The sequence below is a fragment of the Onychostruthus taczanowskii genome, unplaced genomic scaffold, assembly GCF_017590055.1.
Source record: "Onychostruthus taczanowskii isolate IOZ18803 unplaced genomic scaffold, ASM1759005v1 scaffold126, whole genome shotgun sequence".
Lineage (NCBI taxonomy): Eukaryota > Metazoa > Chordata > Aves > Passeriformes > Passeridae > Onychostruthus > Onychostruthus taczanowskii.
In genome coordinates this window covers 1,005,564-1,033,214 of record NW_024498418.1, presented here as the reverse complement: position 1 = coordinate 1,033,214, position 27,651 = coordinate 1,005,564, and the positions used below count along the sequence as shown (strand labels likewise).

The 27,651-nt window shown below is 62.1% G+C and overlaps 3 protein-coding genes across 3 annotated transcripts; 2 read left to right on the top strand and 1 right to left on the bottom strand.

Annotated features, from left to right (window-relative positions):
• Positions 1-605: 605 nt before the first annotated feature.
• DUSP15 (dual specificity phosphatase 15) lies at positions 606-13,759 on the top strand. The gene is made up of 16 exons (XM_041396108.1): positions 606-853; positions 1,072-1,482; positions 3,005-3,038; positions 4,915-4,997; positions 5,435-5,484; positions 6,099-6,173; positions 6,634-6,805; positions 6,977-7,174; positions 10,521-10,949; positions 11,408-11,597; positions 11,799-11,875; positions 12,094-12,199; positions 12,481-12,582; positions 12,664-13,059; positions 13,173-13,291; positions 13,390-13,759. Exons 2-16 carry the CDS (start codon positions 1,462-1,464, stop codon positions 13,528-13,530), a joined length of 2,193 nt encoding a protein of 730 aa, XP_041252042.1. The 5' UTR covers positions 606-853; positions 1,072-1,461; the 3' UTR covers positions 13,531-13,759.
• A 685-nt stretch (positions 13,760-14,444) lies between these two features.
• On the top strand, positions 14,445-16,479 carry FOXS1 (forkhead box S1). The gene has a single exon (XM_041396198.1). It carries the CDS (start codon positions 14,718-14,720, stop codon positions 16,062-16,064), a length of 1,347 nt encoding a protein of 448 aa, XP_041252132.1. The 5' UTR covers positions 14,445-14,717; the 3' UTR covers positions 16,065-16,479.
• Positions 16,480-18,081: 1,602 nt separating this feature from the next.
• MYLK2 (myosin light chain kinase 2) lies at positions 18,082-27,238 on the bottom strand. Its single transcript, XM_041396225.1, has 12 exons — positions 27,161-27,238; positions 24,674-26,221; positions 24,242-24,552; positions 23,288-23,393; positions 22,978-23,071; positions 22,748-22,857; positions 22,430-22,571; positions 22,178-22,248; positions 21,846-21,974; positions 21,397-21,549; positions 20,905-21,037; positions 18,082-20,559 (listed from the first exon to the last, which is right to left on the bottom strand). The coding sequence occupies exons 2-12, from the start codon at positions 26,164-26,166 to the stop codon at positions 20,479-20,481; spliced, it is 2,823 nt and encodes a 940-aa protein (XP_041252159.1). The 5' UTR covers positions 26,167-26,221; positions 27,161-27,238; the 3' UTR covers positions 18,082-20,478.
• Between the last annotated feature and the right edge of the window lie 413 nt (positions 27,239-27,651).

The following is a 27,651-nucleotide window of genomic DNA, read 5'->3' as shown; positions in this document are numbered from 1 at the left end:
CACGGGCAGGTGCATCTTCCACTAGAGCAGGCTGTCAAATGCCACCCCTGGTGGGGGCTAAGGCTCCTTGGCGGGATCACATCCTGCTCAGCCACTGTGCTGCAGGGGACAGTGCCCGGGAGAGGACAGGGCTGTGGTGTTTATACATTGGAAGGTACAAACTGCCCAGGGAGGTGCTGGAATCACCATCCCTGGAGGTGTTTAAGGAAAGACTGGAGTGGCACCCAGCACCCTGGTCTGCTTGACAAGATGGTGTTCAGTCCTAGGTTGGACTCCATGGTCTCAGAAGTGTTTTCCAACCTAATTAATTCTATTATGCCTGTAGCATCCAAACCTGCCCACAGATTCCAGCCATACTCCCCATACGCGGTGGGAGGCTTGGGGATGGCGGGGCTATCCTTGCCCTCACTTGCACACAGAGCATATGGGGTTTAACATGCTGCCCCGGGGATGTGCAGGAGTTGGGATACAGAGCCGGGAACCCGCCAGGAGCCCACCGGGAACGCTCCGGGCCCCGCTCCGAGCCGGGCCGCGACCCCCGACCCCCGCCCGGCCCTGAGGGCGCCGGAGGCCGCGCCCGTCCCCATGGCAACCGCGCGGCTGCGCGCCAGGGGGCGCTCTCGGCACCCGCCCCCCCACACGGCCGCCGCGGCCCCGGCCCGATCCCCCGGCCCGGCCCGGCCCCGCGACCCCCGGCCTGACCCTCCCTGCGGGCTGCCGGCCACAGGCCGTGCTGGGGAGCCCCTCAGCCCTGCTCCTCGCTGGCACTGTCCATCCCGCGGCCCTGCGAAGTCCCCAGGAGACTCCTGCAGCCCCCCGGGCAGGGCAGGAATCCTGCGGCACCCGGCTGCAGGTGGGCACGGGCAGGGGTGGGCTTGGCGCGGGCAGGGCACGGAGGGGTGTGGTGCAGGCAGGGGTGGGCACGCTGCGGGCAGGGCAGGGATAGGTATGGTGCATGCAGCGGTGGGCATGGCGTGGGCAGGGGTGGGCATCCTGCCGGGCGCTTGGCCGCGTGGCCGCACAGACCTTCCTTGATGGAGCAGGACAAAGGTTTTGTTCTTCTCCCAACAGTGCAGCCTTGTGCGGCCGCGGGCAGCGGCGACAGGCAGCAGCCAGCGCGGCCCCGTGCTCCCACGCCACGGCGCAGGGGGGGAGTTTCTCCTCCTTTGTCTGCTCCCGGCCAGGCAGCAGCCGGTGCGCGGCAGCGCCGGAGCAGCCGGGGAACGGCCTCGGCAGGAGCCGCGGAGGACGGCGGCCGCGGCCCCCTCTGCCCCGGCACAGCCACCGGCCCGGCCTCGCCGCGCTGGGAACGAGCAGCGATCCCGGGGGAGCCAAGCTCTTCATGACGGAAACCCGACCAGGCAGCGGGGACGGCAGCTGCGCCCGGCGACGGGGAGGACGGCAGCATTGGGGACAAGGACACCCGCGCCCCGTCCCCACCCCCGGCGCCCGCCGTCGGCCATGGGGAACGGCATGAGCCAGGTAACGGGGAGCGCTGGGGCGGCTGCTCTGCGGTTCGGCCATGCCCGGGCGGCTCGTCCGGTGCCGGAGGTGGGACACCCTTACCTGGCGGCTGCCCCTGCCGTGCCTAGCGGCGTTTCAGCTGCCGGCACCGGCTTCGGCTCTTTGTTTGTTTGTTTATCTGCCGGCAGAGCAACGCCGGAGGTGAAACAAGCAGGGACACTGCGCTGGGACAGCTGACAGCTGCCCGGGGGGTGGAGGGAAGGGGTCACAGCGAGTTCCTTCAAGGAAGGGGGGAACTTTTCCCAGCACCTTTAATCCTAAGGAACCAGCATCAAGCACACGCTGTGAGCCCTGTATGACTCCCAGCCTGGTGGTCCCACACCCCCTGCTCAGCGGGGCTGGGCTGTGCGTGGGGCTCGGCATCACGGGGCAGAGGGGATGGGCGCTATTTTATTTATGTGCTGCCCCGTTTTCTCCTCTGAGGAGCGGGTCAGCAGGGTGCTGGGGACAGGCACATGCTGTTTATTCATGGTTCAGTGTCCTGCCCTTGGGAGCTGCCCTTGCTAACTGGCGCTCTCCCACCCGCTCCTCTCAGTGCTGCAGCTGTGAGTTAAAGGCACCCTGTCGATAGGAAATTGATCTAAAATCACAGGAATCACACACACAAAAAACCCCTTCTTTAAGCTGTTCAATTGAGAGAAACGTTTCCAAATGTGAGCAGTGAGACAAGTGTAAGTCCAGCTGTGCTGGTGAAAATCACCTCCACCTGCCCTGAGCACCAAATATTGCTGCAGGGAGAAACTGGCAGAGAACTGCCTGGATACAGGATTGAACTCACTGACCAGGCTGGGAGTGAGGGGGAATGTAAAATAGCTCTAGCTGACAAGGTTTGCAAGGTGTCCTGCTTCTGCATCTGCAGTGCTGTTAACAGAGGCCTTGTCAAGTAATTATCTTTTCATCATGAGAAGTGGAATTTCCCAGGGGAAATGAGCTGAAAGCATGGTGTCCAGAGCAATCTGTGCCTGAGCTGTGAGAAATGGGCTTCCTGCAGTGCAGAGTAAGGGGAGCAGAACTCAGGGCTGGGAGTGGGACAGCTACATCCCCTAAAGCTTCTCTGTGCCTGTTGCTTTCCCATCCCTGGAGCAGCAGGGCTTCCAGAGGTCATGGGTATAGTCCAAGGCTGTACAAAGGTGTGTGCAACTTGCTGAGCTCAGGTAATAAACCCCAAAGGAGGACTAATTGATGATAAACAACAGGAACAATAAAAAAGCTGTGTCTGGCTCCCAGCACCCATGAGAGGGCAGTGCCAGGTGGTTGAAGGTGCCAGGACTACATCCATCCCCACATGCTGGGTGCCAGGGCAGTGACAGCCCTGGGAATGCACAGGTCCAGCTGCCCCAGCACCATTCCTGCCCTGGGGCTGGCAATGGTCATGCCAGTGCCAGAACTTTGGCCCCTCCAACCAAGGTCAGTGCTTCCCAGCGTGGGTCCACAGCACAAGGTCACTGCTCACACTGCCACTTCCCCTTGTGTCCCACAGATCCTTCCTGGCCTCTACCTTGGGAACTTCGTTGGTGAGTGGAACCCCACTGCTGCAGAGATGTTCTCCAGCTGGGGACTGGGGCTTGCTTGAGCTGGTGCCTCCCTGCCTGCAAATGCTGCCTGACATCCTGCCTGTACCCACCACCCTGCCTGTGCCCACTGCTCTATCTGCTGTCACCCCGTTTGGATTGGCAGTAGTGGGAGTGAAGACACTGTGGGAAAGGCAAGGCAGAGACCCCTGCCTTTGCATGGTTTCATTATTTAACAGCTGCCATGAGTTCTTGGGATGCATGGGGGAAAGGAGCCAAGGAGGAAATATGGATCCTGTGCCAGGAACAGAGGAGCTGGTGGTGCCACACGGGTGCAAGGGAGCAGGACAGGGGCACTTCAGGGTAATGCTCCCCAGTTTTGCTGCTGTAGAAGAGGTCAGAGGGGGCTGCCCATCCTCAGGAGGGAATTTCCCAGAGTCTGAATCACCCCTTCTCACACCAAGTCACTATTTTAAGGAATTTTCATTGTCAGGGGACAAGTTAATGACCAAGTGTTGGCATCTGCCATGACAAACGAGCCTGTACTCCTGCCTCCCTGATGGCTCCTTTGCCAGCTTGATTCCTGCAGCAAGTGCTGCACAAGCTTAAAACCACTGGTGTGAATTGCTAAGGAAATGTCACTGGAGTGGCAGCCCTGTTCTGCCTTTGCCCCATGGAGCACTTTGGGTTGGGCTGGGGGGGCTGTGGCTTGCTGGGAACAGAGGGACAAGGGCACCCAGCTGCCAGGTTCATCAGGGGGGTTCCTGTGAGCATCCTCTGCTGTGGGGCCTAGGCCTGATGCCATCCAAGCACTCCTCATCACTCTGCCAAGCAATCCAGGGTGACAAGATTCTAGGCCTGCAACATTAAGCTCACAGAGGCATCTCCTCCAACTGGAAGCTTTTCCAGACCCTTGCTTCCAGTGTCACCAGTTGCTGTCACTGCCTGCTGAGGCGGATGGGAAGGTGGCAGGTGTGGGAGTCCATATCTCCCTCTCCACACAGAGAGCAGCTTCCCTGCCCTTGAGAGCATCTCCCTTGAGACTCGCTCTTATTAAAATTCACATCATGCCATTAGCATTTCCTGGGCTGGATCCCTGAGCCAAGGTTTTACAGCACGTGAAAGTTTAGAAACCCAAAAGAATGAGATGGGGAAATGCTTCCCCTCCTCTCTGGCCGCGCTTGCTGCATCTGCTGGTTGTGGCATGAAAGGGAGACACTTGGAAGCTGCTCAGCAAGACAAGCACGCTCCCCTCCCTGTGCAGCAACTGCTGTGCTGGACTAGAGGCCAGGATCACATCCAGAATGCTGAAACATTGGTGAGAGGCAGGGTATTGCCCCCAACAGCCAAGGACACCTCATTTCTGTCCATGCAGCTGCAGAGAGAACAGACCAGAGAGCAGCAAGTCACTGCTCAGGTGTTTCTACAGAAAATCAGAGTTGATATAAATTGCTGCAGCTCCACTTCCATATTCACAAGATAAAGCAGTTCTCTCAGGCTGCAGCAAGTCCCAGTGCTGTGTGTGTGTATCTGCTCAAGGAGGTGTGCGCAGGGCACGTCTCCTCCCGAAGTGGGGACAAGTACAGGCAGGAGGGACACTGCCTGCTGACCCAGAGTGTTTCTGTGCAAGTGTGAATGGTTCAACAGCATGAGCAGCAAGGAGAAGGGATCAGGGAGAGGCCTCTGGTTTGGGATCATGGGATTGGCATTCCAGGTTTCCATGTTTGCCCATGTCTGCACTGCTGCATGTGTGGGTGGGATGCAGTTGATCTGCTGGAGCAAGGCTCTGTGCTGGCTGGCTGTAGAAGCAGGGTGGGAGCACTGTGGGAAGAGAAGGATAAGAAATGAATACGTTTTGATGTCTGGTTTTATCCTTTAGATGCCAAAGACCTGGAGCAGCTAAGCAGAAACAAGATCACCCACATTGTTTCAATCCATGAATCCCCCCAGCCCTTGCTGAAGGTAGGGTCCTGCACCAGATGTCACCCTGTAGATTCCTGTAGCTCCTTCCATGCTGCATCTTCCTTCCCCCTCTGAGAATCCCATGGCACCTCTCCTGGTCACTGATCCCAGAGGGGCTGGGCGGCCCCCCGGCATGGGAAATTGGCTGTCTTGTGACTATAACCCGACCTTGAACACTGACGGGAAACAATTTCCAGCTCTCCAGACTTCTCTTTTTTCCCATCCTCTCCCACGAGCTGCTGGTGTTCCCTTGCTCTGCCCTTCACCCCAGGGAGACTGTGGCCCCATCCCCATGCAGGGGGGATGCTGTGTGGGGGAAGCAAAACCCTGTAGGGAGCTGTGGGTGAGGAGCAAAGGCGCTGTCGGCCCTGCTCTGACCATGTATGACACCCTGGCTGCAGTGCCTGAGCTTCTCCTCTTCCTGTTCTCTCTTCCAGGACATTACCTACCTCCGCATTCCCCTGCCCGACACCCCTGAAGCCAACATGTGAGTACTCTGGGCATGGTGGGGACGTGCTGAGAGGTGGGAGGGTGACCAGACGTGAGGGCTCACAGCTTCTCAAGCCCTCCATGTGCTCCAGCTCCTCAAGCACCATGACCCACAGGCTGGAGATGTGATGCCATGGTGCAGGGGACCACCCCTGGACCCCAACAGCATTCCACTTCAGTGACTGCTGTGAGGGCATGAACCGTGGGGTGAGGTGAGGGGCAGCCACTCGACAGCATCCATGGAGAGAGGCAGCAAGCATCCTCCCAGGAAGTATCTGGAGAGGGGAGAGCACACAAAGGGTATGGAGCCAGCCAAGGGCACAGTCATGGCTGGAGATTCGAGCAGCCAGCGTCCCATTGCCCCAGCATGAGTCACACAAGTCACAGGGCAGCCCCGTGCATCCCCAGCACAGTGTCCCCTTCTGTGTCCTCAGCACAGAATGAGCTGGCAAATCCACGTTTCCTTGGGAATAAACAGCACTGAGATGTTCAGGTCTCAGCAGTGGCTGGCAGATCCCCTAAAACAAGTCATACAGGGCTGTTCTGCCTGCAGCTAAAAATGCTGTTCCACCCCTGAAGTTCTTATTCTGTCTGGTTTATTTTTCCTGCTAGCAAGAGGCACTTCAAGGAATGCATCAGTTTTATCCATCAGTGTCGCCTGCATGGAGGGAACTGCCTCGTCCACTGGTAATGCTGCTTCCCCTGTGCCTGCTGCTGCGTCCCCCCAGCTGAGCAGATACAGCCCCCAGCCCCTCACTTCAGCTGCAACCCCTGATCAAAGCCAGCCTGTGCCAGAGGGCTCTGTGCCAATGGACCCACCCAGGATCCACCCTTGGCTGTGGCTTGTGACTCAAACCCAGCGGGATCCAGGCAGTCCTGGAGCCAGGGCAGCTTTTTGCTGCAGCTGAGTGCGCGGGATGAGCAGGGTTTGGGGCAGGCAGCCAGGCAGTGGCTGCTGCTCCCATTCCCTGTAGAGGAGTGGGTATTTATAGGCACTGATGGCCAGGACCTTGGAAGGTCTCAGGCCTCCGGGAGAGCAAGTCCTTGGAGAAGAAGGACTGAAATATCTGAGGCACAGGGGTGGAGGAAGAGGCAAGCATGGGGTCAGGATTTGTCACTAACACCCTTCTGCACTTTCCCTTGCCAGCCTCGCTGGCATCTCCCGCAGTACCACCGTGGTCGTTGCCTATGTCATGGTTGTCACGGAGCTGAGCTGCCAGGAGGTGCTGGATGCCATCCGGACCATCCGGCCCGTGGCCAACCCCAACCCCGGCTTCAGGCAGCAGCTGTCTGAGTTCAGCGGCAGCGCAGCCCGCAAGGTGGGACACACCTCTGCCACCTATGACCTGCTCCATGGCTGAGCCTGCCGTGGGCCTCAGAGCAAGGACAAGTCCTGAGGGGACTCGGTTTTTTCCCTGCTCCCCTTGCTGGCAGGCTGGTACCTGCCCTGGTAAACCAGCACTATATTTTACTTCTCGCTCCTTCTGCAGGTCCGCAGGCATCTGAAGCAGAAGTATGGGATGTCCCCTTTCAATGACGAGGAAGAAATAAAGGCCTTGCTGCCAGTAGGGAGAGAAGGAACATCCAGGACAGAGGGAGCTGTGCAAGGACTGGTCCCAAGAGCCAGAGACATGAGGAGCACAAGTCCCTTCCTGCTGCGGGTGAAGAGGACGTTCTCCTGCATCCCGGCTTGTCTGAAGTGACCCAAGCCAAGGGAGAGCAGAGAGCATCACCCAACAGCCTGGGAGAGATGAAGGAGATTCAGTACAGTGGGACAGGGAGCACTGGGCAGGACTGCACAAAGCCCAGCTCCTTCTTCTCTTCTGGGGTGGGAATGTGCCACCTTCTCTCTGGGCAGGTTTCATGGACGCTGTTGGGCTTTGCAGCACATGCTGGGCTCATCTTCTTCACATCCGATCTGTGCTGGGGACACAGATCTCTGTCCCTGGGTCACTGCAGGCTCCTGCTTGGGGCAGAACACAGGGGGTCTCTTCTGCCACAGGCCAGTACCCAGGTGTTGCCAGCAGCAGCTTTAGCACTTGGGTACCCACTGCATGGCCTCAGGGTGCACAGGAGAGCTGGTGCTCCCCTCAGAGCAGTTTTCCCACCAGCAGCACAAGCTCCCAGCATCCAGGTGGCTGCAGATCAGGGACACACTAGTGTGCCAGCAGGTAATGCCACCACACAGGCTTCCAGGCAAGGGTCCAGCTCCAGACTGGCCAAGCACAAGCCCTGAGCAAGCACTGTAGCTTTAGAAATCCATTGCACCCCATTCCCACCTACCCCAGGGCACAATCTGTAACAGGTGGGAACCAAGCATTTAACCTGGCCAGACCTCACTAGAGCAGAGCCTTAAGCCATTTTGCTTAAAGACTTTATATGTTCCCCAGTAATAAATACCCTTCTCTGTGGTCTGACTCTCCTGTGATGGCCAGGTTGAAACAGGGATGCCAAGGGGGAAGGTCCCAGCATGGGAGCAGTCTGGAGCTGCTGCTGGCCACTCTCTGTAGTGAGCTGGGGACACTGGCATGCCAGGACAGGGCTCACCCTGCTGCCTTGTGGGAAGGTGACAATGGAGGCCAGAAATGTGAGTGCCAGGGCAGGGCTCTCTGGGGACAAGCTCTGCTCCAGGAGCAGCAGGTGGGAGCTCACCTGGAGCCTGTTTCACTGTAGCCTCTCCACTCACTGGATCCAGGAGCACAAGGTCCAGGAGTCTTCAGGCTCCTCCAGCTGCTGGGAGTACTGGGAGCCTGGCACCAGCTGTGTATCACAAGCCCCAGACCTGTCCCATTTACACCTTTTCCTGGAGCAGAGTCCCAGGTGGGAAAAATTCTGAGGATGCCCAGCTGGGTAATCAGCATTGTCCCTGTTGGGACTCAGAGCATGTTTCTGGGGTCCCCCTCATCCCTGCCCCCCTCTTCTAGGGAGAAGGGATCCCCCAGGAGACAAAGCTTCAAGACCAAGGTTCCTTCCTGCTGCCAGCATCTGCCTGCTGAGCTGGGTGCTGCCTTGGGGTGACCCAGGCAGACTGGGAGTTCCATCCTCTCTGGGCAGATACTGACCAAACTGAATAACCAGGGCTGCATCATCCTTCACTGCTCCTGCACCATGGGATCCCACTCTCCTTCCAGTTCCTTCCAGGCTCCTCTACCCACCCCCTCAGCCCCAGGCCAGGCTCTCCAGCACCCTTTGGCCTCCTCAGCACCCAGCAGGGTGGAAGCCCTGCAGCCCAGGATCACACATCTGGGATGGATGTGTGCACTACCTGCACCCTCTCACACTGGGACACCTTATGCCAAGGTGTTTGCACCCAGAGATTCCCCTGTTCCCACTGTAAACCCCACAGGGCTCTCCAGCTCAGCTCACAGCACAGCAGAATTTGTTTATTTTGGCAGATGTGGTTTACACAGCTTGGAAAAACCCGGGCAAGGGCAGGGTTAGCTACGAGTTAATGTTTGACTGCCTTTTGAAGCTCATTTCAGCATGAAAAGTTTAAGGGTTAAGCAGTTTCGCCTTCCCCAGGAAGGGAGAAGCTCGGTGAGGAATACAGTGGGGAATGTGGCTCCTGAGCGTCCTCGCTGATGCCCGGGTAATTAGATCCCCCGGGTCCTGCGTCAGCAGGCGGCTGCCACACCACATGAAATCCCCGGCCGGCCGATAAAACTCATCCCGGCGGGCTGGGCTGACAAACGAGCCGGCGGCTGCGATTATCTCCCGGCCTTGGATGTAATCAGTGAAGCCACCGGGAGGCTGTGCAGTGACTCCCTGCCACAGCACTGCTTCCCAAGGCAGAGAGGGGAGATGTGGATTCTCTGTCCGTCAGTTCCCAGGCCGTTTTCCCAAAACGTGGCCCCACAGCTCTCTCAAATGGAGGGCACAGGTGATGCCTGGGCTTCACTTTGCAACAAAGGGATCGCGGTCAGGCTCAATAAAGAGAGAAAACCCCTGCCAGTGGGGCTCGCTCGTACACCCCGTGTGGCCCCATGTGCCCTCTGTGCCACGTGGCTGTGCCCTGTCCTCACATCCTCTGGGAAAGCCCAGAACTGGGCTCTCTGCCACTGATTATTCATTTGGAGACTTTGCAGCCCCAGTAGCTCTCAGGAACTTTGCTTCTCCTCTCGGCCAGAGGTGACTCAGAGCAGGAAAGGAGACCTGGGTGACTGCAAAAGGAGACTTGGGGGCCAGCAGCCGGGCAGAGGAGCAGGGTTTCCCTGCACAGCGACGTGAAACTCTGCAGCAGTGATAGAGGAACCAACACCAGTGTCACCTCAGGGTGGCCAGTGACTCAGCCCGTGCCCCGCTGGGGGCCAATGGGGAGCTGGTGCAGGATGTGTCCCACCCCGGTCCCGGCAGCCCTTGGCACAGCTCATCCATCCTTCCCACCCTTTCCCGTTCGACTCAGCATCCAGAGCTCCACAAGGCAGACGTGAGCATTAGAGCAGAGGAGAGATTTGAGAGATAGGGACAAGTGACTGTTCACACCACCCTGGAAACCCCGTGCTGTTCCCACAGCTCCCTGCAGCTCTCCACACCCATGGAGTGAGCAGCCGGTCCCATGGGAGGACGCAGTCCCTGGAGCTGGGACGTGTCCAGCTGGATCCCCAACGCAAGAAGTAAAGGGAGTAGAGTCCTTTGTCCCCTTTGGGGAGCATGTGGGAGACCTGACAGTTTTAGGGGAAGCATTTGGGAGGGGTGCAGGAGAGTTCCATGTGCCTTCTGGTGCCTTGTCCTCTCTCCCGTGGATGCAATGTGCCTGCCCCTCTCCCGCGAGTGCAGGGTGCGTGTGTTGAGAAATACACTTAGTGCAGGTCGGTATGTAAATCAGCAGTGCGAGCTGCACATAGTGTTCCGAACGGCAGGAAAAGGCTGCAGCCCCAGGCAAGAGCCGGGAATGGGCGCTCACCCTTTGCCTAACAAAGGGCACTTCCCGGGGTGGGGGTCAATCACCCAGAGCCTCCGCAGGATCCAGTGAACAACGGGAAGAGGCTAAAATCACCACTGGTGTACATGGGTGCACACATTGTGAGGATCTGAAACTTCGGGGATGCCTTTTTTGGGGGTCCCTCCCGGAGGCACCAGCTCCAGCTCTTCCCATTGCTGCAACCGTCAATTACGACATCATTTTTTCCTGAACACGGATGTCTGACGCTGCTGCGCGGGGAAAAGTGGAGCAGAGTAAAACATTTAAGAACCGTCCCCCCCTGCCTTGGGGCAGCCAGAACCTGCAGCGTGCGCCAGGAAAGGGAAAGTGAAAGCCGGAGCTGCTTTCGGTTTCGCCGCCGGGCCGTGATGGCGGAGCCGGGGGCGCCCATGCGGCTGAAGGAGTGGCTGATCGCGCAGATCGACAGCGGCCGGTACCCGGGGCTGCGCTGGGAGAACCGGCAGCGAACGCTCTTCCGCATCCCCTGGAAGCACGCGGCCAAGCAGGATTACCGGCAGCAGGAGGATGCTGCGCTCTTCAAGGTACCCCGGGCTCCCCGCGGTCCCCACCCGGCCCTGGGAATGGCCCCCGGGCTCCGTGTGCACTCCCGGGGCTCCCCATTGCCGGGGCTCCCCGTTGCTCGGGGCTCCGCACTGCCCAGCCCCGTGCGCACCCCGGCACCGCTCACCCAGCTCTGTGCAGCCGGGCTCCATGCGCACCTCCAGGGCTCTCCATTACCTGACTGTGCGCAGCGCTAGGATTTGGCTCCATGCACACCCCTGGCACACACCGCCCAGCTCCGTGCACGCTGCCGGGGCTGCCGGTGTGCTCCCCTGCACCCCGCAGCACCCGGCTCCCCGCAGTCCCCCAGGACACAGCCCCGGCTCCCCACTGCCCGCCCACCCCGGTGGACTCACACCCTGGTGGACCCCCTTGGACAGCCCAGCCGGGGGTCGGGTTGTGGCACCCCCCACAGCAGAGGGCACCCTCTGTCCCTCAGGCTTGGGCCATCTACAAGGGGAAGTACCACGAAGGGACGGACAAGGCCGACCCCTCCACCTGGAAGACGCGGCTGCGCTGCGCCCTCAACAAGAGCACCGACTTCCAGGAGGTGCCCGAGAGGAGCCAGCTGGACATCTCCGAGCCTTACAAGGTGTACCAGATCGTGACTGACAGAGCCTGTGATGCAGGTACGTCCCTGCCGTCCCTCCTCCTGTGCCAGATGTGGGGTTGGTACTTGAACCATGCCTGTACAAGCCCCGTGCCCCACAGACATTACCCTTCCTCCCTGCTCCTTTTCCTCTCTGGGTGTCCCGGACAGCCAACTGTCTTCCCTGGGGCTGTTCCTGCCGTTTGCCAGGGGTTCACCGGTTCTTTCTTGTTCTCTGCAGAGAACAGTGACACACAGTCCCCTGGCAGTGAGGACCAGCAGGTGAGCCTGCCCTGTGCCATCCAGGCAGGGGAGAAGGTGGGACCCTCAAATCCCCCCCTCACCCATCAGCTGCTCCCCCGCTTGCACACTGCCTGCATTTGTCCCACGGGGCTTCAGAGAGGGTCCCCTGTGCCCCGCACTGCCAGACCCAGGCAGGGGATCTGCTGGCTTATGGGGTCCATGGTAGAGGAAGGAGCTGGCTCAGGATCCCCCACTGCCAGCTCAGCCCTCACCAAAGCTGCTCCTACCCCCAGGGCAGCACTGCAAGGAGTCCGAAGAAGGAGGAAAGCCAGAAGGACGTGCTGGAGAGTGCCCAAGTGTCTCCACAGCCCCGGATCTCTGGCCACCCAACTGAGCGAGGTGAGGAGGGTCCCTCTCGGTGGGATGGGGCTGGGGGCAGGGCGTGCACACTTCTGCCAGGATCCTGCTCTCCTGTCGCTCATGCACGCAACACCTGTGGGGATTGAGGTAGGGGCTGAGGACTCCCACGCTACCCCAGCAAAGCCATACACTTAGGGGATATGATGAGGCCCAACAATGAGCAAACACAGTGGGAAGTGTGGGCCCAGGGGCTTGGGCCAGGAGAGTGCCTGGGAGCCCTTGGGAATGTCCTTTTACCACCTCATCTCTGCCTGCTCCAGGGTGCCTTGTGAGGGGAGTCTTCTATGGCTGGAACCCAACCCAAGGCCAACTTCTTCCCGGACCCCAGTCCTACCTCCCTGTGGAGGATATCAACAATTCAGGTAGGAGTCATGCTGCAGGCAATGCCCTGGGTGGCCCCACCAGCCCAGACTGCCCATGAACTGACCCTCCCTTTGCCCCAGACTGCTGGCTCCACATCCGCCTGTACTACTGCGACGTGCTGGTGAAGGAGGTGACCACCCGCACGGCCGAGGGCTGCCGCATCACCACCAGCGCCGTGCCGGCCGACAGCGAGCGCCTCTACGGCCCCTCGTGCATGGAGCAGATAAGATTCCCCCCACCGCAGGTGCTCAGCAGCCACGGCCGCGTGGCCTGCATGGCCAACGTGCTGGAGCGCCTCTTGCCCCACCTGGAGCGCGGGGTGCTGCTGTGGGTAGCACCTGAGGGGGTCTTCATGAAGCGCCAGTGCCAGGGCAGGGTGTACTGGAACGGGCCACTGGCCCCGCACAAGAACTGGCCCAACAAGCTGGAGAGGGAGAGGACTTACAAGCTGCTGGACACACAGCAGTACATACAGCGTAAGTCCCTGCGGGACTCTGCTCTCCTGAGGGAGAGGGGCAGGTCCTGCCCTGGTGTGGCTGACGGGGGCTGTGAGGACCCTGTGTCCCCTGACAGCGCTGCTGTCTTGCAGAGGTGCGGGAGTACCTGAGCAACGGGCAGCTCCTGCCTCAGTACCAGATCTACCTGTGCTTCGGGGAGGAATACCCCACCAGAGCTGGGCACCCCTTCCAGAAGCTCATCATGGCTCACGTGAGTCCCACTGGGGCTGGTGACCCCTGAGCCAGGCACAGGGACCAGGGTGGGGACGTGGACCTGTGCCCATCCTCTGTCGTTCTGTGCCTCCGCAGGTGGAGCCGGTGTTCGCTCGGGAGCTCTTCCATCATGCCCAGCGCTTGAGGCCGACGCTGCTCTGCAATTTGCCCCAGCCCTGTGCCCCTGGCACCTCCAGCCACGTTCTCCATGTCCTCAAACAGCTCTGCCAGCCCTGAACTGGGTGGGAGAGGAGAGCCCAGTTGCCGTAAAGTCTCAGAGTGGGAGGCTCTGAGCCCTGTGGCTCCATTCCAGCTGCATTTCCTGAGGCAGAGTGCTCAGTGTGGGGACCAGACAAGGACAGATGTTAGCTGGGTGGGCAGGTGCTGCTGCCCCTGTGATTGCTGTATTTATTCCCCAGGAGTCCCCCAGGTGGGGTTTGTTGCGTGCCTATTCAGCAAGCCAGGGCAGACCTGGCTCTGTCCTTGCACCTTGTGCTGCCAGGACTCGCTGTTGCAAACCTTCAAAATAAAGGTTGTGTTTTCCTATGGGTGCTGGGGGCTGGCTCTGGGGTGAGGGGCTGGTGCTGGTCTGAGTGGAGCACGGGTGGCTGGGGAAGCTGAGTCCAGACACAGCCTCATGTGAGCAAAGCTAGCTCAGCCCCAGCCACAGTGTGGGACAACCCTCTGTCCCAGCACTGGCTCCAGACCTGTCCTGCCCCTTGTCCCAGCCCCTTGGCAGGGATGAAGGCAGCAGCAAGGTGCCTGTTAGCTGCTCTAATGACCTGGCAACACAGAAGGCTGTCCCAAAGGCAGTCACTACCTGCGTCTCAGTTTACACTCATGAACAAGGTGATGGAGCTCCCGGGGCCTGTGCTGCGCCCAGAGTTTTGGGAACAATGCAGGGACCTGGCACAATGGAGAGACCTGGCACAGGATCCAGCACAAGGCCAGGCTGGGGGCAGGGGCTGAGGCACTGGGGTGGGCAGGGGGCAGATGGGCAGATCTGAGGGCAGGCAGCACCTCAGCCCTGCCATCATCCCTCACTCAGCCTTGCTCCAGCCCCAGCCAGAGCCCGGCTGCTCACCGTGAGCAGGGCAGGATGAGAACCAGGTCATGGGAACCTTCCGTGGGAAAGAGGGCTGGGGGAGCGGGGGGCTGTGCCCGCCTCTGCCCTGGGGAGGCCGCAGCCGTGCCAACCCCGGGGCCACTGGCTGCTGGCCGCAGGTCTTGGCGGCGCATCCATCTGTCTGTCCACAGGGACCAGTGCTGGACGGCAGAGTCCTGCTCCGCCCTGGGCGGCCCCTCAGAGGAGGGGCCCGCCGCCCCCTCGCCGGCCGGCGGGTTTTAACGGGCCGTGCCGGGGCCGAGCGGCAGAGCGGAGCGGGATCAGCGGCAGAGCTGGAGCGGCGGGGCCGGCAGGGAGGATGCAGCCGGACCTCCCCGTCGGCGACGCGGCGCTGCGCAGCCCACCGGCCCCTGAGCCGGCCGGCGGAGCCTTCCCCAGCGCTGAGGCCACCAAGCCACCCTACAGCTACATCGCCCTCATCACCATGGCCATCCAGAGCGCGCCCGAGCAGCGCATCACCCTCAGCGGCATCTACCGCTACATCATGGGCCGCTTCACCTTCTACCGGGAGAACAAGCAGGGCTGGCAGAACAGCATCCGCCACAACCTCTCCCTCAACGAGTGCTTCGTCAAGGTGCCCCGTGACGACAAGAAGCCGGGAAAGGGCAACTACTGGACCCTCGACCCCGACTGCTACAACATGTTTGAGAACGGCAGCTTCTTGCGGCGCCGCCGGCGCTTCACCAGGAAGAAGGGTGTCCGGGATGCACCAGGCACTGAGGGGGACGAGGGGCTCAGGAAGACCCCCCGACAGCAGGCACAAGGGCTGCCCGCCGCCCCGCTGCCGGAGGAGGGGAAGGCAGAGGGGGGCTACAGCTCGCCGTCGGCCACCGGACGCCTGCCGAGCCCTGCCGCTCTCTCCGACGGTGCCGGCGTGCCGGGGTGTGCTGAGCCCTGGGCCCGGCGTCAGCCGCCCAAGGCCAGGCAGCCCTGCCTGTACCTGCCGGACGTGGCACAGCCCAAGGGGCCGTTCCTCACGCCCCCCGAGAGTCGCCCGCCCAAGGAGACTGCCTTCGGGGGGCTCCCGGCGGCGCTGCAGCTGCCCCGGCCAGGTCAGTACCCACTGCCCAGCGAGCGCCCGGCCCAGCACCAGCACCCTGCCCTGCTGCCCGCCCTGCTGCCCACCCAGCACAGGGACCCCCCGCAAGACTCGCCGGCCACCCCAGACACCCCCCCAGAGCAGCTGGAGGGCAAGGAGCTGGCTGCCCCTGGGTTGGGGCCGTGTCAGCCGTTCGGGCAGGTGGCACCGGCATTCCCTGGCAACCTCCTGGGCACGGGCAAGCCCTCCCCATCCTGCTTCCTGGAGGGAGAGGGCTACACGCAGCCCCACCTGCCCGTGTTCGGCTCCTTCAGCCGGCCGGGCCCCGAGGCGCTGGGCAGCAGCTATCAGTGCCGGGTGCAGGCGCTGAGCTTCTGCGTGAAGGAGCGGCCCTGCGGCACAGCGCTGGAGCATCTCCTGGCTGCAGCCCCCCAGGCCCCCAGCGCCCCCCGCCAGCCAGCCTTCGGGGCCATGGGGCCACGGGCAGGTGAGCAGAAGGAGCCGTGGGGGCCGGGGACCACGATCCCACTGCAGGGGGGTAACGGGTACCCCCTGGGGCTGCCCCCCTGCCTCTACCGGACACCCGGCATGTTCTTCTTCGAGTGAGGGACTCCCCACCCCGGGACAACCCAGCGCCTAATAAAGCACATTCCCCAACGCTGCCTCTGTGGTCTCTGTGCCCCATTCGAGGTGGGCAGTGGGCAGGGGCAAGCTGGGGACCCTCAGCCCAAGGTGCTGGCTGGGGGACACATGTGCCCAAGGCCACCTGGCACAGCCACCATCCCCACCAGTCCCTCCGTCAGTGATCACTGACTGGATGGTGAGGGCACGTGGGGATGGGGCATGGCCTGGGTCAGGGCACCTACACCCAGGTCCTGCGTCCCAGGGAGATGCTGGGGACAAGGTCTGGCCACAGTGTGGGGCCAGGAGTCCCTGAAGTGCCATCTCATGGGAAGGGGGAACTTTGCCCCTGGGGGTCAGGGGGATGTGCTGCAGCAGAAGTTATCCCCCAGCGGAGCCCCACTGTCACCTCCCTGGGCCTGGGACCCCTCCCAGGTTCCTGTTTTTTCACAGGATGTCACATGTGGCACAGGTGGCGCCAGCCTCAGTGTGTGGCCCTGTAAATGGACCCATGTTGCCCCAGAGAGACCCAGAGGTTGTGGCACAGTGTGGAGGCTCTACTGTGGGGGGACAGGGCTCCCTCCCCTCTCTGTCCTTGCTTGTAGCTGTGTCAGTGCTTGGCTGGAATTCCAACTAGTCCCTGCAGACTCTGAGACCAGGGCAGCCCCAAAGATGGGCTGTGCCAGGGGCTGCAGCTCTGATGGGAACAGCCAGGAAAGTGGATTCCTCCGACCTGAATCACGCAGGGTGGCTGCCAGTGAAGAGGCACCAGCTGAGTCACCGCTGTTCACACTGGGCTGGGCACAGGGATGTGCCCCAACTGGCCCAACTGAGGGACACTGGAGTGGGCAGGGTCCCACACAGCCCCAGGATGGGACCTGGCCACTGGCTCCTTCCCACACAGCACTGGGACACCTGAGTCAGCACCTCTGAGCACTGGAATGGGTCCAGAGTGATGCTGGAAAAGTGGGGGCTGTGCTTGCACCCCCCATCCTGCCAACCCCAGGCTGGGCGAGGGAGCTCCCCAGGAGCAGCAACATCCAGATCCCATGGCACAGCCAGCCCCAGGATAGACACAGGGCTGGCAGGGGCTCTCTGTGCTGATGTGAGAACCAAATTTGTGTCAAAGTCCCCCCAGCTCCCCAAGGCCAGGGGGACTCCAGTTTGGCCAGTCTCGGGGGTCTCTGCGGGGGCCGTGCGGGCACGGAGGAACACTGCCGTCACTCGGGGACCGGGAGCACCGCGGCCACGCCAGCTCCCTTATCAGCCCCCAGACGGCTGCTGCTGGGCCATGGCTGTGTCCCAGCCCCGGGCAGAGCAGGGGGGCCGCCCTTCATCATCGGGGACCGCCACTCAGCCCTGCTGGGCCTCTCTTTACTCCCTTTTTTTTCCCCTACCCAGTGGAAAACAATATTTGAGCGCCTACATCATGCTGGCGTCTCCGGAGCGGCCGGCGGCGAGCGCGGCTGACCTCAGCCCCCTCCTTCGCACGGTCCCCGGGGGCGCGGGAGGAAGCGAGCGCCGCAGCCGTGCCCGGGGCCGTCTGGTTCCCACGCAGCGTGGCCGGGCCCATCGCCCGCCGCGGCTGGGAACGCAGGGCCCCGGCCCCATGCTGTGCCCGAGATGGGGTCCCTGTGCTGGGAGCATCCCGCTGTTCCCCAAGCTGCAGCAGGGATGGGCACTGCTGTCCTGCACTGCCCGGGAGCGCAGATCGGAGCCATGCGCTCTCCCCGTGCTCCCCTTTCCCGCTCTCGCCCCGGCTGCCGGTCATGGAGCCGCTGTTCTCCCAGCTCTGCCTCCTCCCTGGCTCGCTCCCGGCTCGCTGTGGGTGGCCTGATCCCCCGCCCGCTCCCATCCTGGGCCGTGCCGTGGCCGGGATTTGCTGCACCCGGTCAGGGGCGAACCTGCTGCCGCTGCCGGCGGTGCTGCCAGCGCCGGAGGTCTGCCCGCTCCCCTTGCCTCCCTGCACCGCCTGCGGGGATCCTTGTTTGTGCACGCAGGGTGGGTGCCGCAGGGACAGGGTGCATGGGGAATGTGCTGCTCCAGGCTCCGGGGATGGATGCTGAGCACACACGTGTGCACATCCAGCCTGCACCTGTGGGGTGGTGAGGACCCCACACATAATTGATAGACCTGGCTGTCGTGGCCTGGGCTGGACCAGGAGCATTCGGCCCCAGTGGGACCTGACCACTCCAAGCAGCTTCAGGGACTCATGAGCTGTCAGCTGGGAGCACAGGATGGGATCACAGCTACTTCCATGGGTGTCAGCCCTGTGGCCCCATTCACCCAGCCCCAGTGTGTGTCTCTGTAGGGTCCCAGGGTAGGAAGGAGAGGACTGGAGAAACCAAACTGGGCTGTGGAGTAGGGGTCCCACACCCTGGGATGTGCTGGTGTCTGTGCATCCCCCTGCTGCAGACAGGCAGGCACAGGGCAGTGCTCAGGAGCTGATCCCCTACAGCAGCTCAGGGTGCCAGGAATATCCAGGGCTGACGGTCCATCTGGAAGCCCCGTGGCCACCCCACAGCAGGGCCCTGTGGCCGTCCGGGGCCAGGGCCGGGAGCGGGCGACGCGCGGCTCCTGGGGCCAGGCAGGAAGGAGACGTCACCGCCGTGGAGCGTAACTCAAACCAGATGGGGCTGCGCTGGCGTCCAGGCCTGCGGGGTGGTCACCGACAGGAACCGGTCAAAGGCTGCCGGCAGGAAGCGGCTGGGAGGGACGCCTGCGGCCGGAGTCCGGGCTCTGGCAGCCTTAACCACTTCAGGGCCAGCCACAGCTCCCCTGGGCAAAGGAGCACCAGTTCCCTCCCGCCCTTGCCTGGGCATCCCACCCGACAGGGGCAGATGCTGAAGATGTGAGGACACATCTGACTGACAGCTGATCCATCCACCCATCCATCCAGTCATTTTCCCTTCCCCCATCCCCTGGGGTGCTCAGAGCTGTTGGGTGTGTAGACCAGAAATCTTGGCACTATGCCTGCACAGCCCTGCCCAGGACGTACCAGGTGGTCCCTGTCCACGGCACAGCCTGGACCCATTCCCTCTACCAGAGATGAGATTCTGCCTCCCATCCTCATCTCACTCATCCTGCGACTGTCAGGCCCCACAGGTGGGAATAAGGCCTCCCCAGCCCCAGCGTGGCAGGTGTGGGCTGTGGCAGACCTGTACATTTATTTACAAGAAGGTGAGCACTGTGGAGGGCTCCAATCTGAGGCAGGGTTCCACCAGCTGTGGCTGCTGCCCCATGGGGACAAGCCTGAAGCCCCCTCCCCTGCTGCAGCCAGTGTGGGGTGAGCAGCAATGATTCCCCATGTCTCTCTCCAATGTTTTTCCAGCAGGCACAGAGGGCAGAGGCAGCTCCAGAGCAAACACACAGCCTTGGCTTGGGGGAGCTTAGCCATGGCAAAAGCCAAAGCTGGGGGACTGCTTGCCAACTCCCATCCCCTCCTGCAAGGCTGGATGCTGCAAACCCCAGGGGATGCCCATCCTCTGGCAGCAGCGGGGAGGCCCAAGGCGTGCAGGCAGAGAGGACGGGGATGGGGACAAGGCGCGGGAGCTGGGGCAGCGCCCCGGTCCCCGATCCCGGCCGGTCCCGCGGAGCCCCCGCACGGCGCGGGGGAGCAGTTCCGCTGCCTTGGTGGTCGGGTGAGCGGTGCCGGCCGGAGCGGGGAGCGAGCACCAGCTGCTCTGCATTAGCCCGCCTCGCTCACCGCGATCTGCCGCGACGGGTGAAGCAGAGGTTGTGTTTTTCCCCCCGCTGGCAGAACCGAAGGGCAGGGAGGGCAGGAAGAACACAAAGCCTCCTTCTTTCCTCGTTGGCTCCCAGCTGGGGAGGCCGCTGGAAGCGCGCTTGCTGCTTCCTCCCTTCCTGTGCGAGCAGCAGCTCGGGGCCAGCTCCGCTCCCACATGCCCAGCTGGCCAGGAGGAGGTGCTTGAGCCCCGGCTCCGGTGCCAAAGCACGGGGGTGAGGGTCCGCGGTGCCCTCCAGCATCATCGCCGAGCCACAGAGCTGGGAAGGGAGGTCGGGCAGTGCAGGGGCCAGCGGCAGTGAAGGCAGGCAGGGCTGCGGCATTTACAGGCAGAGAGGGCACATTTGAGTCCAAAAGCAGCAAGCACCAGGTGGCCGAGGCAGCGGGATCACCCCGGAATGGCCTTGCTCCTCCCCCGAGGGCACGAGAAGGAAGCGTGAGCAGAGCAGCGATGCTGCAGGTCGGGCATCACGCAGCCAGGGCAGGGCCAGAGCTGAGATCAGAAACCTTCACCCCGGAGCAGCCTCACGGTCTGAGACTGAGCAGTGATGTGGTCCTGGGCACAGTGGGACCAGCTCGACACAGCTGCTCCAGACGGGTGGGGGTCCCTCTCAAGTGGTTCCTTTCTGGCCTCAGCTCCCCTGGGAGCCCAGCTCAGATGCCCAGCGCTGTCAGGGACCCTGAGCTGGTGATCTTCCTGAAGCGGTTGGCAGCGCACACTCCGATGAAATTTTTCTGTAAAAGGGAAGAGGAAAGGTTCTCATCCTCTGGCAAGGCTGTGCCACTGAAGGTTGAACCAGACCCCGCTCTGGGGTCTGACACTGCTCCTGCCCCTAAAACCTGCACTTGGGATCGGCTCAGGAGTAACCATGACAAAGGGACCTGTGCTTGATGGGGGTGTTACCTCAGGGGCGTCCACGCTCAAGGGTCCCCAGCCCTGTGTCCCAGCTGCCAGCAGCACAGTGAGATGGAGCCATTCTCCTTGCTCCAGATGCCATCCACCAGGACAGGCAGAGCCTGGCAGCCCCCTCCCAGCCCCCTCAGAAGCTGTGACCCTCACGCCCTTGCTGGACCCCGCACCTTCCAGCGCCGCCTCATGACGTATTTCTTGAGCAGCACTTGGGACTTGAGGCGCCGGTTGGAGCGTTTGGCCTTTTCTGCCAGGTTATTGAGCCAGGGATGCTGCAGGCACTTGTCAGCACTCATCCGGGCACTGGGGGAAAGACGAGCCCACGTCAACCCTGCCAAGCCCCTCACCCCCAACCACCCCCCTCTGCAGCCACTCCAGAGCCCCAAAACCCCATAACCCTGCATGGAAGAACCAGATGGGAGGATGTGCCCAGGGACTGGGCAGGACTCTGAGAGGTCCAGCACATCCTGCTTGTGACAGGTGTCCCTGCAGGGGTACAGGGTTCTGTTGGGGACAATCAGAGTGGGGCAGAACCCCATGGGGTTAATTCAGTCCTGGACCCAGGGGATGCTGCTGGCCCTGGTGAAGAGGCAGCATGTGGTACCTGGGCCAGCTCTGGGGATGCCCATCCCAGGAGCCCACGGCCACTGCCAGCCTCACACCTCTTATCCTTGATGATGAGGTTGGAGACGAAGTCCTTGGCCTCATTGGAGACACTCTCAAAGGTCTCCTCATCGAAGTACCAGTTGGCAGCCAGGACGTTGTTGAGTGTCTCGGTGTCATCGTCACCCAAGAAGGGGGAGAGGCCGCTGAGCCTGGGGGTGCAGAGAGGTGAGGAGTCAGGTGCTCTCAGGCTTCAGCACCTCCCACACCCCCTGGAACAGAACCAGTGTGGCCAGGGATGTTCCAGGGATGTGCTGCCACCGTCCTGCCTGCAGCCACACTGAGCTTCTCCTGCCCCCAGCCCCACACAGCCATCTCCCCATCCAGGACCCCCCACCTGCCACCGAGCAGCCAGGTGCCTGGGGACAGCTCTGCACCCACGGGAGCTGTGCCCCAGCACCACAGCTCCCCAGATGGCACGGGCAGCCCCTGCCCAGCCCTGACTTACAGCATGTAGGTGATGACACCCATGCTCCACATGTCTGTGGTGTAGGAGACCTGCTCGTAGTTGACCACCTCAGGGGAGAGGAATTCAGGGGTGCCAAAGTTCACTTTCAGCTTCTCATTGGGATTGTACCTGCAGCCGAGGAGGGGTGCAAGTCAGCAGAAGGGGGACAGGCTGCTCCCCCAAACCACTGCCCCTCTCTCAGCAGATGCCAGCTAGCCAGGGAGTGCCATGGCCAAAATAATGGCCTAGAGCAGGTCCTGGTACCCAAAGGCTCATGGAGATGAAGGGTGGAAGGGGAACAGGCAGGAGAGACAGCTGAAAGAAAACCTCACCTTCGAGCCAGCCCAAAGTCGATGATCTTCACCATATGCCCGGTGGCAGAGACACAGAGGATGTTCTCAGGCTGTGGGGACAGGGTGACCATTGCCCCACCACCAAGACAGGACATCCCCACTGCACAGATCCAGCAGCCCGTGGGTCCTGCAGCTGACCCACAGCAGAGCAATGCTGACCCACAGGCATCCCTGCCACAGCTGGCCAGTGTCCTCCTGTCACCCCTGCCACTGTCACCCCCAGCCACGCACCTTGAGGTCGAGGTGGAGCACGCCCATGTGGTGCATGAAGCGGATGCCCTCGCAGATCTGCCGGACAAACACCATGCAGTCCACCTCTGTCAGGTGGTAGTCGTCGTCGATGATCCGCTCAAAGAGCTCACCACCCTCCACGCTGCATGGGGATGGACATGGGGTCACTTTGGGGGGACTCCCTGCCCCAAGCTGTCCTCCTGTAGAGCTCCTTGCCCTCTTGAGGGCTCTGGCCCAGCTCCAGGGGTGCTGAGCAGAGCCAGAGTGGGATGTAGCATTTTGGGGTTGGACAGCCCCAAGGTAGGCACAGGCACTCACAATTCCATGAAGAGGATGATCTCCCGCGGCGTTTCGATGGCATCGTAGAGCTGGATGAGATTGTGGTGGTTCAGCTGGTTCATCACATCGATCTCCAGCAGCACCATCTCCTGCAGAAGGAGCCCCAGATGGGGTGTCAGCCCTGGCTGTGCCGCTGGGACAGGCTGTGTCCCCACACCAGGGGCACACGGAGTGTAACACTGCCACCACCTGCCCGGCGTCGTTCAGACCTTGTCCTTTGCTCCCTGCTTCCGGATCACTTTGGCTGCCAGCTTGAGCCCCGTCTCCTTCTCTGTGCACGTGTGAACTTCACCAAACTTGCCCCTGTGGAAGGAAGGAGGAAGGGAGAGAGGGAGAAGTGCCCTCACCATCATCCACCCAGGCTGCTGAGGACCCTCACACCGCACTGTGCTGCTGCTCTGCACTGCCCAAGACACCCACCCATCATGACCAGAGGAGTCCCACCAATGCAAGGCCACTGCCCAAGGCTGGAGGGCAGCTTGGGACAGTGCCAGGAGAAGCACTGGGCCCCCTCCTTACCCCCCCAGGATGTCCTTGGAGCTGAGGCTGAACTGGGGGCTGACGCTGGCGGAGCGCAGGGTGACGGTGCGGTGAGCGAAGGGCGCTGGCGGCGGAGGGACATCGTCTGCCAAAGACAAAGGGTGAGGTGAGAAGGGAATCTGCTTTCCAGGGGACCCCACTCTGGGTACCCCGAGCTGCCCTGGTGTGAAGACAGGCACCCAGCCAAGGCTGTGGGTGCGGGATGTGGCCAGGTACCAAGTGCTGGGCTGTGTGCTGGGGATGCACTGGATAATGCAGCAACCCCTGAAGGGTCCCTCGCTACTGCCCGCAGCAATGCCCTGCTGCATGGCACCAACCCTGCTGCATGGCACCAACCCTGCTCCATGGCACCCACTCCCCTCCATGGCACACAGTTCCACAGCACCCACCTTACTGGATGACAGCCACCCCCACCAACCCACATGTCACATTCACCCTTTCCAGGCCGTGTCATTGTCTGTCACCCTCTCCATGCCAATCCCCCTCCATGCCACCACCTCCTGCTCACAATCCCAGGACAGATCCCGCTCACAGGGCACCCTGTGCACATATTCCTGAGCCAGCCTTTCCCAGGCCAGAGCAGGACCCAGCCTCACAGGGATCCCCACAAGCACTCGCTGCCCCCAAGCCCCACAAGGACAGTAGTGCAGGATATGAGGACATGCTGTCCCCTGCCAGGCAGTCACTGTCACTCTCCAGGCTCCTCTTCCTCACAGTCAGTGTGGCCAGAGCAGGCCAGGAGGGGATGCGACGTATTTAGCCCTGTTTACAGTGAAAGGGGAGCTCGGAGGCCACCAGGCAGGTGACAAGCCAAGGACAGGAGCTGGCAGCATGGAGGGCAGTGTGGGCAGCAGGCAGGGCCAGGGGTTCCCAGGCTGTCACTCCACAGAGCGTCCGGGGGAAAAGGAAAAGGCAGGTACCTCATGGCCTTACCCAAAATCTCAAAAGGGTCTTCCTTCCCAAAATCGGGGGTGAGGTAGGGGCTGGGGGGTGGCTTTGCCTCTGTCAAAGATGGTTGCACCCCAGGTCCAGGCTGCTCTGCCACCCCAGCAGGATCCGGGGGCTGCCCTGTGGCACTGGGCAATGTCCTCTCCAGAGGGGTGCCGGGGGGCTCCAGGGGCTGCAGGTCCCCCAAGGCTGGTGGGCCAGAGCCAGGCTCTGTCAGACCCTCTTTTGGCTCCACCATCGTGGTCTCCTCTTCTATTGTCTCCATCTCTGCCACCTCTGCCCAGGGCTGCTCCTCCCTGGAAGCAGGAGTGGGAGGTGAGCAGAGCGCAGGCAGCAGCTCCCGAGCCCAGCACCCAGAGACCCAGGGCTCCCTGGAGCAGCGAGGGGGATCCCCCCAGCCCAGCAGGGTGTGGGTACCTGTGGCAGGCAGCCGGGCAGCTCAGGCTCTGCAGCAGAGCCGGGCGCGGGGGCTCGGGGATCGTCGGTGGCTGTCCCTCTGTCCCCTTGGACACTTCCTCCCCTTCACCCTGAGCATTCACAGCAGCCATGGCCGCTGCCTCCGTGGGCTCCACAGCCCCGTCCCCAGCCTCTGTTCCAGGTGTGGGAGGCTCCACCTCTGCAGCTTTCTTCCCACCATCCTGAGCCTTTGCAGTAGCCGGAATCTTCTCCTTTTTAGACTCTTTCCCTTCATCCCCAGCCTTTGAAGCAACTGTGGAGTTTTCCACCTTTGCAGTTTTCTTCCCTCCATCCTGCACCTTCACAGCTGCTGGGGACTTCTCCTTTTCAGGCTCTTTTTTTCCTCCACCTTGAGCCATTTTTTCAGTTGTTGTTTTCTCTGCCTTTGCTGCTGCCTTCTCTCCATCCTGAGCCTTAGCAGTATCTGGGGCTTTCTCCTTTGCAGGAATTATGGCTTTCTCCTTCACTACAGCTGGAGGCTTCTCCTTTGTGGGCTCCTCTTTGCCTCCATCTGGAGCCTTTTTAACTGCTGGGGCTTTTTCTGCCTTTACCACCTTATTCTTCCCATTCTGAGCCTTTGCAGCATTTGGGGCCTTCTCCTTTGCAGCAGCCGTGGTTTTCTCCTTTGCAGGCTTGGTATCAGCTGGGGCTTGCTCTGCCTTTGCATCTTGCTTCCCTTCATCCAGAGCTTTAGCAGTGGCTGGGACCTCCTGTTTTGCAGCCACTGTGATTTTCTCCTTTGCAGGCTCTCCTTTGCCTCCATCCTGAGCCTGACCTGCAGCCAAGGCTGTCTCCTCCACAGGTTTTGCCTTCCTTCCTTCAGAGTTTGCTGCAGCCAGAGCCTTCTCCTCAGTGGACTCTGCTTTTCCACCACTCTCAGCCTGTGACCCACCAGGTGCTTCCTCCTTCTTGGGCTTGTCCTTTCCTCCATCCTGTGCCTCAGTTACAGCCAGGCCATTCCCCTCCACAGGCTCATCCTTCCCTCCATCCTCAGCCTTTGCAGTATCCGAAGCCTTTCCTCCTTTGACCTCCCCTGCAGCTGGATCTTTCTTCTTCCCAGGCCTCTCTTTCTCATCCTTCCCTACACCCTGGGCCTCAGTGGCAGGTGTCACCTTCTCCTCAGGGGATGCTGTCTGCCCTCCATCAGATGCTGCCAGTCCTCCATCACGCTGCACAGCCGAAGCCTCCTCTCCTGGAGCTGCTTCCCGTCCATCCTGGAGCTCTGGAGCAGCCAGGGCTGTCTGCTGCCCCGGCTCTGTCGTTCCTCCTCCAGCCTTCTCCTGCCCAGGCTCATCCGTGCCTGTGTCCTGTGCCACGGTGGCGGCTGGCGCTGTCCCCCCCTGGGGCTGGGCAGCCTGGGGGGCTGCTGGTGCTGCGCTGCCCTCGGTTTCGGGGGGGGCCGTGCCTCCGGTCCCCCCGGTGTCGGCACCACCCGCGCCTCCCCCCTGCTCCATGGGACACTCCCGGCAGAGGCGGCTGCCCTGCGGTGCTCCCGGTTCGGCGGGGCTCCTGCGGGAGAGAAAGCGGCAGCTGAGGGCTCGCCGGACACGAGGGGACGGCAGGACCCGGGCAGCGGCTCTGCTGCTGCCGGGATGAGCTGTGCTGCTGCCATGCAGCCGGGAGCTGTGCCCCAGCCGGCGGCTCCCGGGCTGGTGGCACCGAGCCAGGGACCCCTCGTGGCCAGCAGCGCCGGCACCGTCCCATTGTGCCCCGATATCTCCCCCCCGGTGACTGATCGATGGCCTGACCCCGCACCTGTCACCGGGACCCCCGGCGTGCAAACAGCGCGGCGCGGCCGGGGCGACAATTTAAGGCCACGTCCCACCGTGGCAGGGCAGGAGACAGCGGCTCTGGCCCCGGGCTGGCAGTGGGGATCAGGAGAGGTGAGCATTGCCGGCACGGCCCCACCATTGCTGTCCCTGAAGCACACAGGAGCTCCAGCCATGCTGGCAAACCCCGTCTGCTCAGGGGCACCCTGACCCCCTCACCCAGCAGCCGCCAGTGCTGCTCGCCCCCTGCCCAGGGGTAACCAGCTCCACCAAGGGGACCTGTTGGTGCCTGTACCTGCATTGGCCTCCAGCCCAGCACCTGATCCCCAAATCCCCTGCGCTGTTCTGCCCTGGGCTCCATTGCCCTCCTGTGCTCGGTCGTCTTTCCTCACCCTGTCCCAAAACACCCTGTGCAACCAGGGACAGAGCCCGGGACAGCCCAGCCCCAGAATAAACCCAGCAGCGACCATCCCAGTAACAGGGAAGTTGCTTGCTGGTCTGCTGGAACAAGAGGTGTAGCAGAGCAGTCCCTGGAGAGCATTCCCACATCCCACAGCTCAGCGCAGGGAGCCCGTGGGCATGGAGGTGTGCCTGCCGGGGCTGGGGGCTCCACTGTCCGCAGGAACCCCAACCACCACGCCCCAAGTCAGCAGCCGTGGAGACCCCCCGGCCCCGTTACCTGGGTCCTGTGCAGCGGGTGGTCAGGGGGGCAGCATCCGCACTGTGGCGGCGCCGCGGGGAGCAGCCTCTTTACCGCGGCTGTAACGGAGCCGGATTAGCCGGGCAGAGGAGGATCCTTTACAGCAGCGGGAGCCGGCCCACTTCGCCTTTCCCAGCACCTGTTACTGCTGGAGCCCGTTCAAAGGACACGCCACTCCGGCCTGTCCCCCGTGGGCTGGGGACACGCAGACAAGGGGCAGGGACAGACTTGCCTCCTGCTCCAGCACAGCACCACAGGGAGGGCTGGCACTGGACACAGTGGCACCCCAAAACCGTCCCTTGGGGGTGGCCTGGGTGAGCTGGACAGGGTACAGGCTAAGGCTAAGGCCCTCCAAGGCGCCCACAGGTGACACAAGGTGGCCACTGGCCAACCCATGGGGATGGTGGCCAGGAGCAGCTGGTGATGGTGCTGGTCCCTGGGCTGGTGAGCTTGGCCAGCTCTGCCCACTG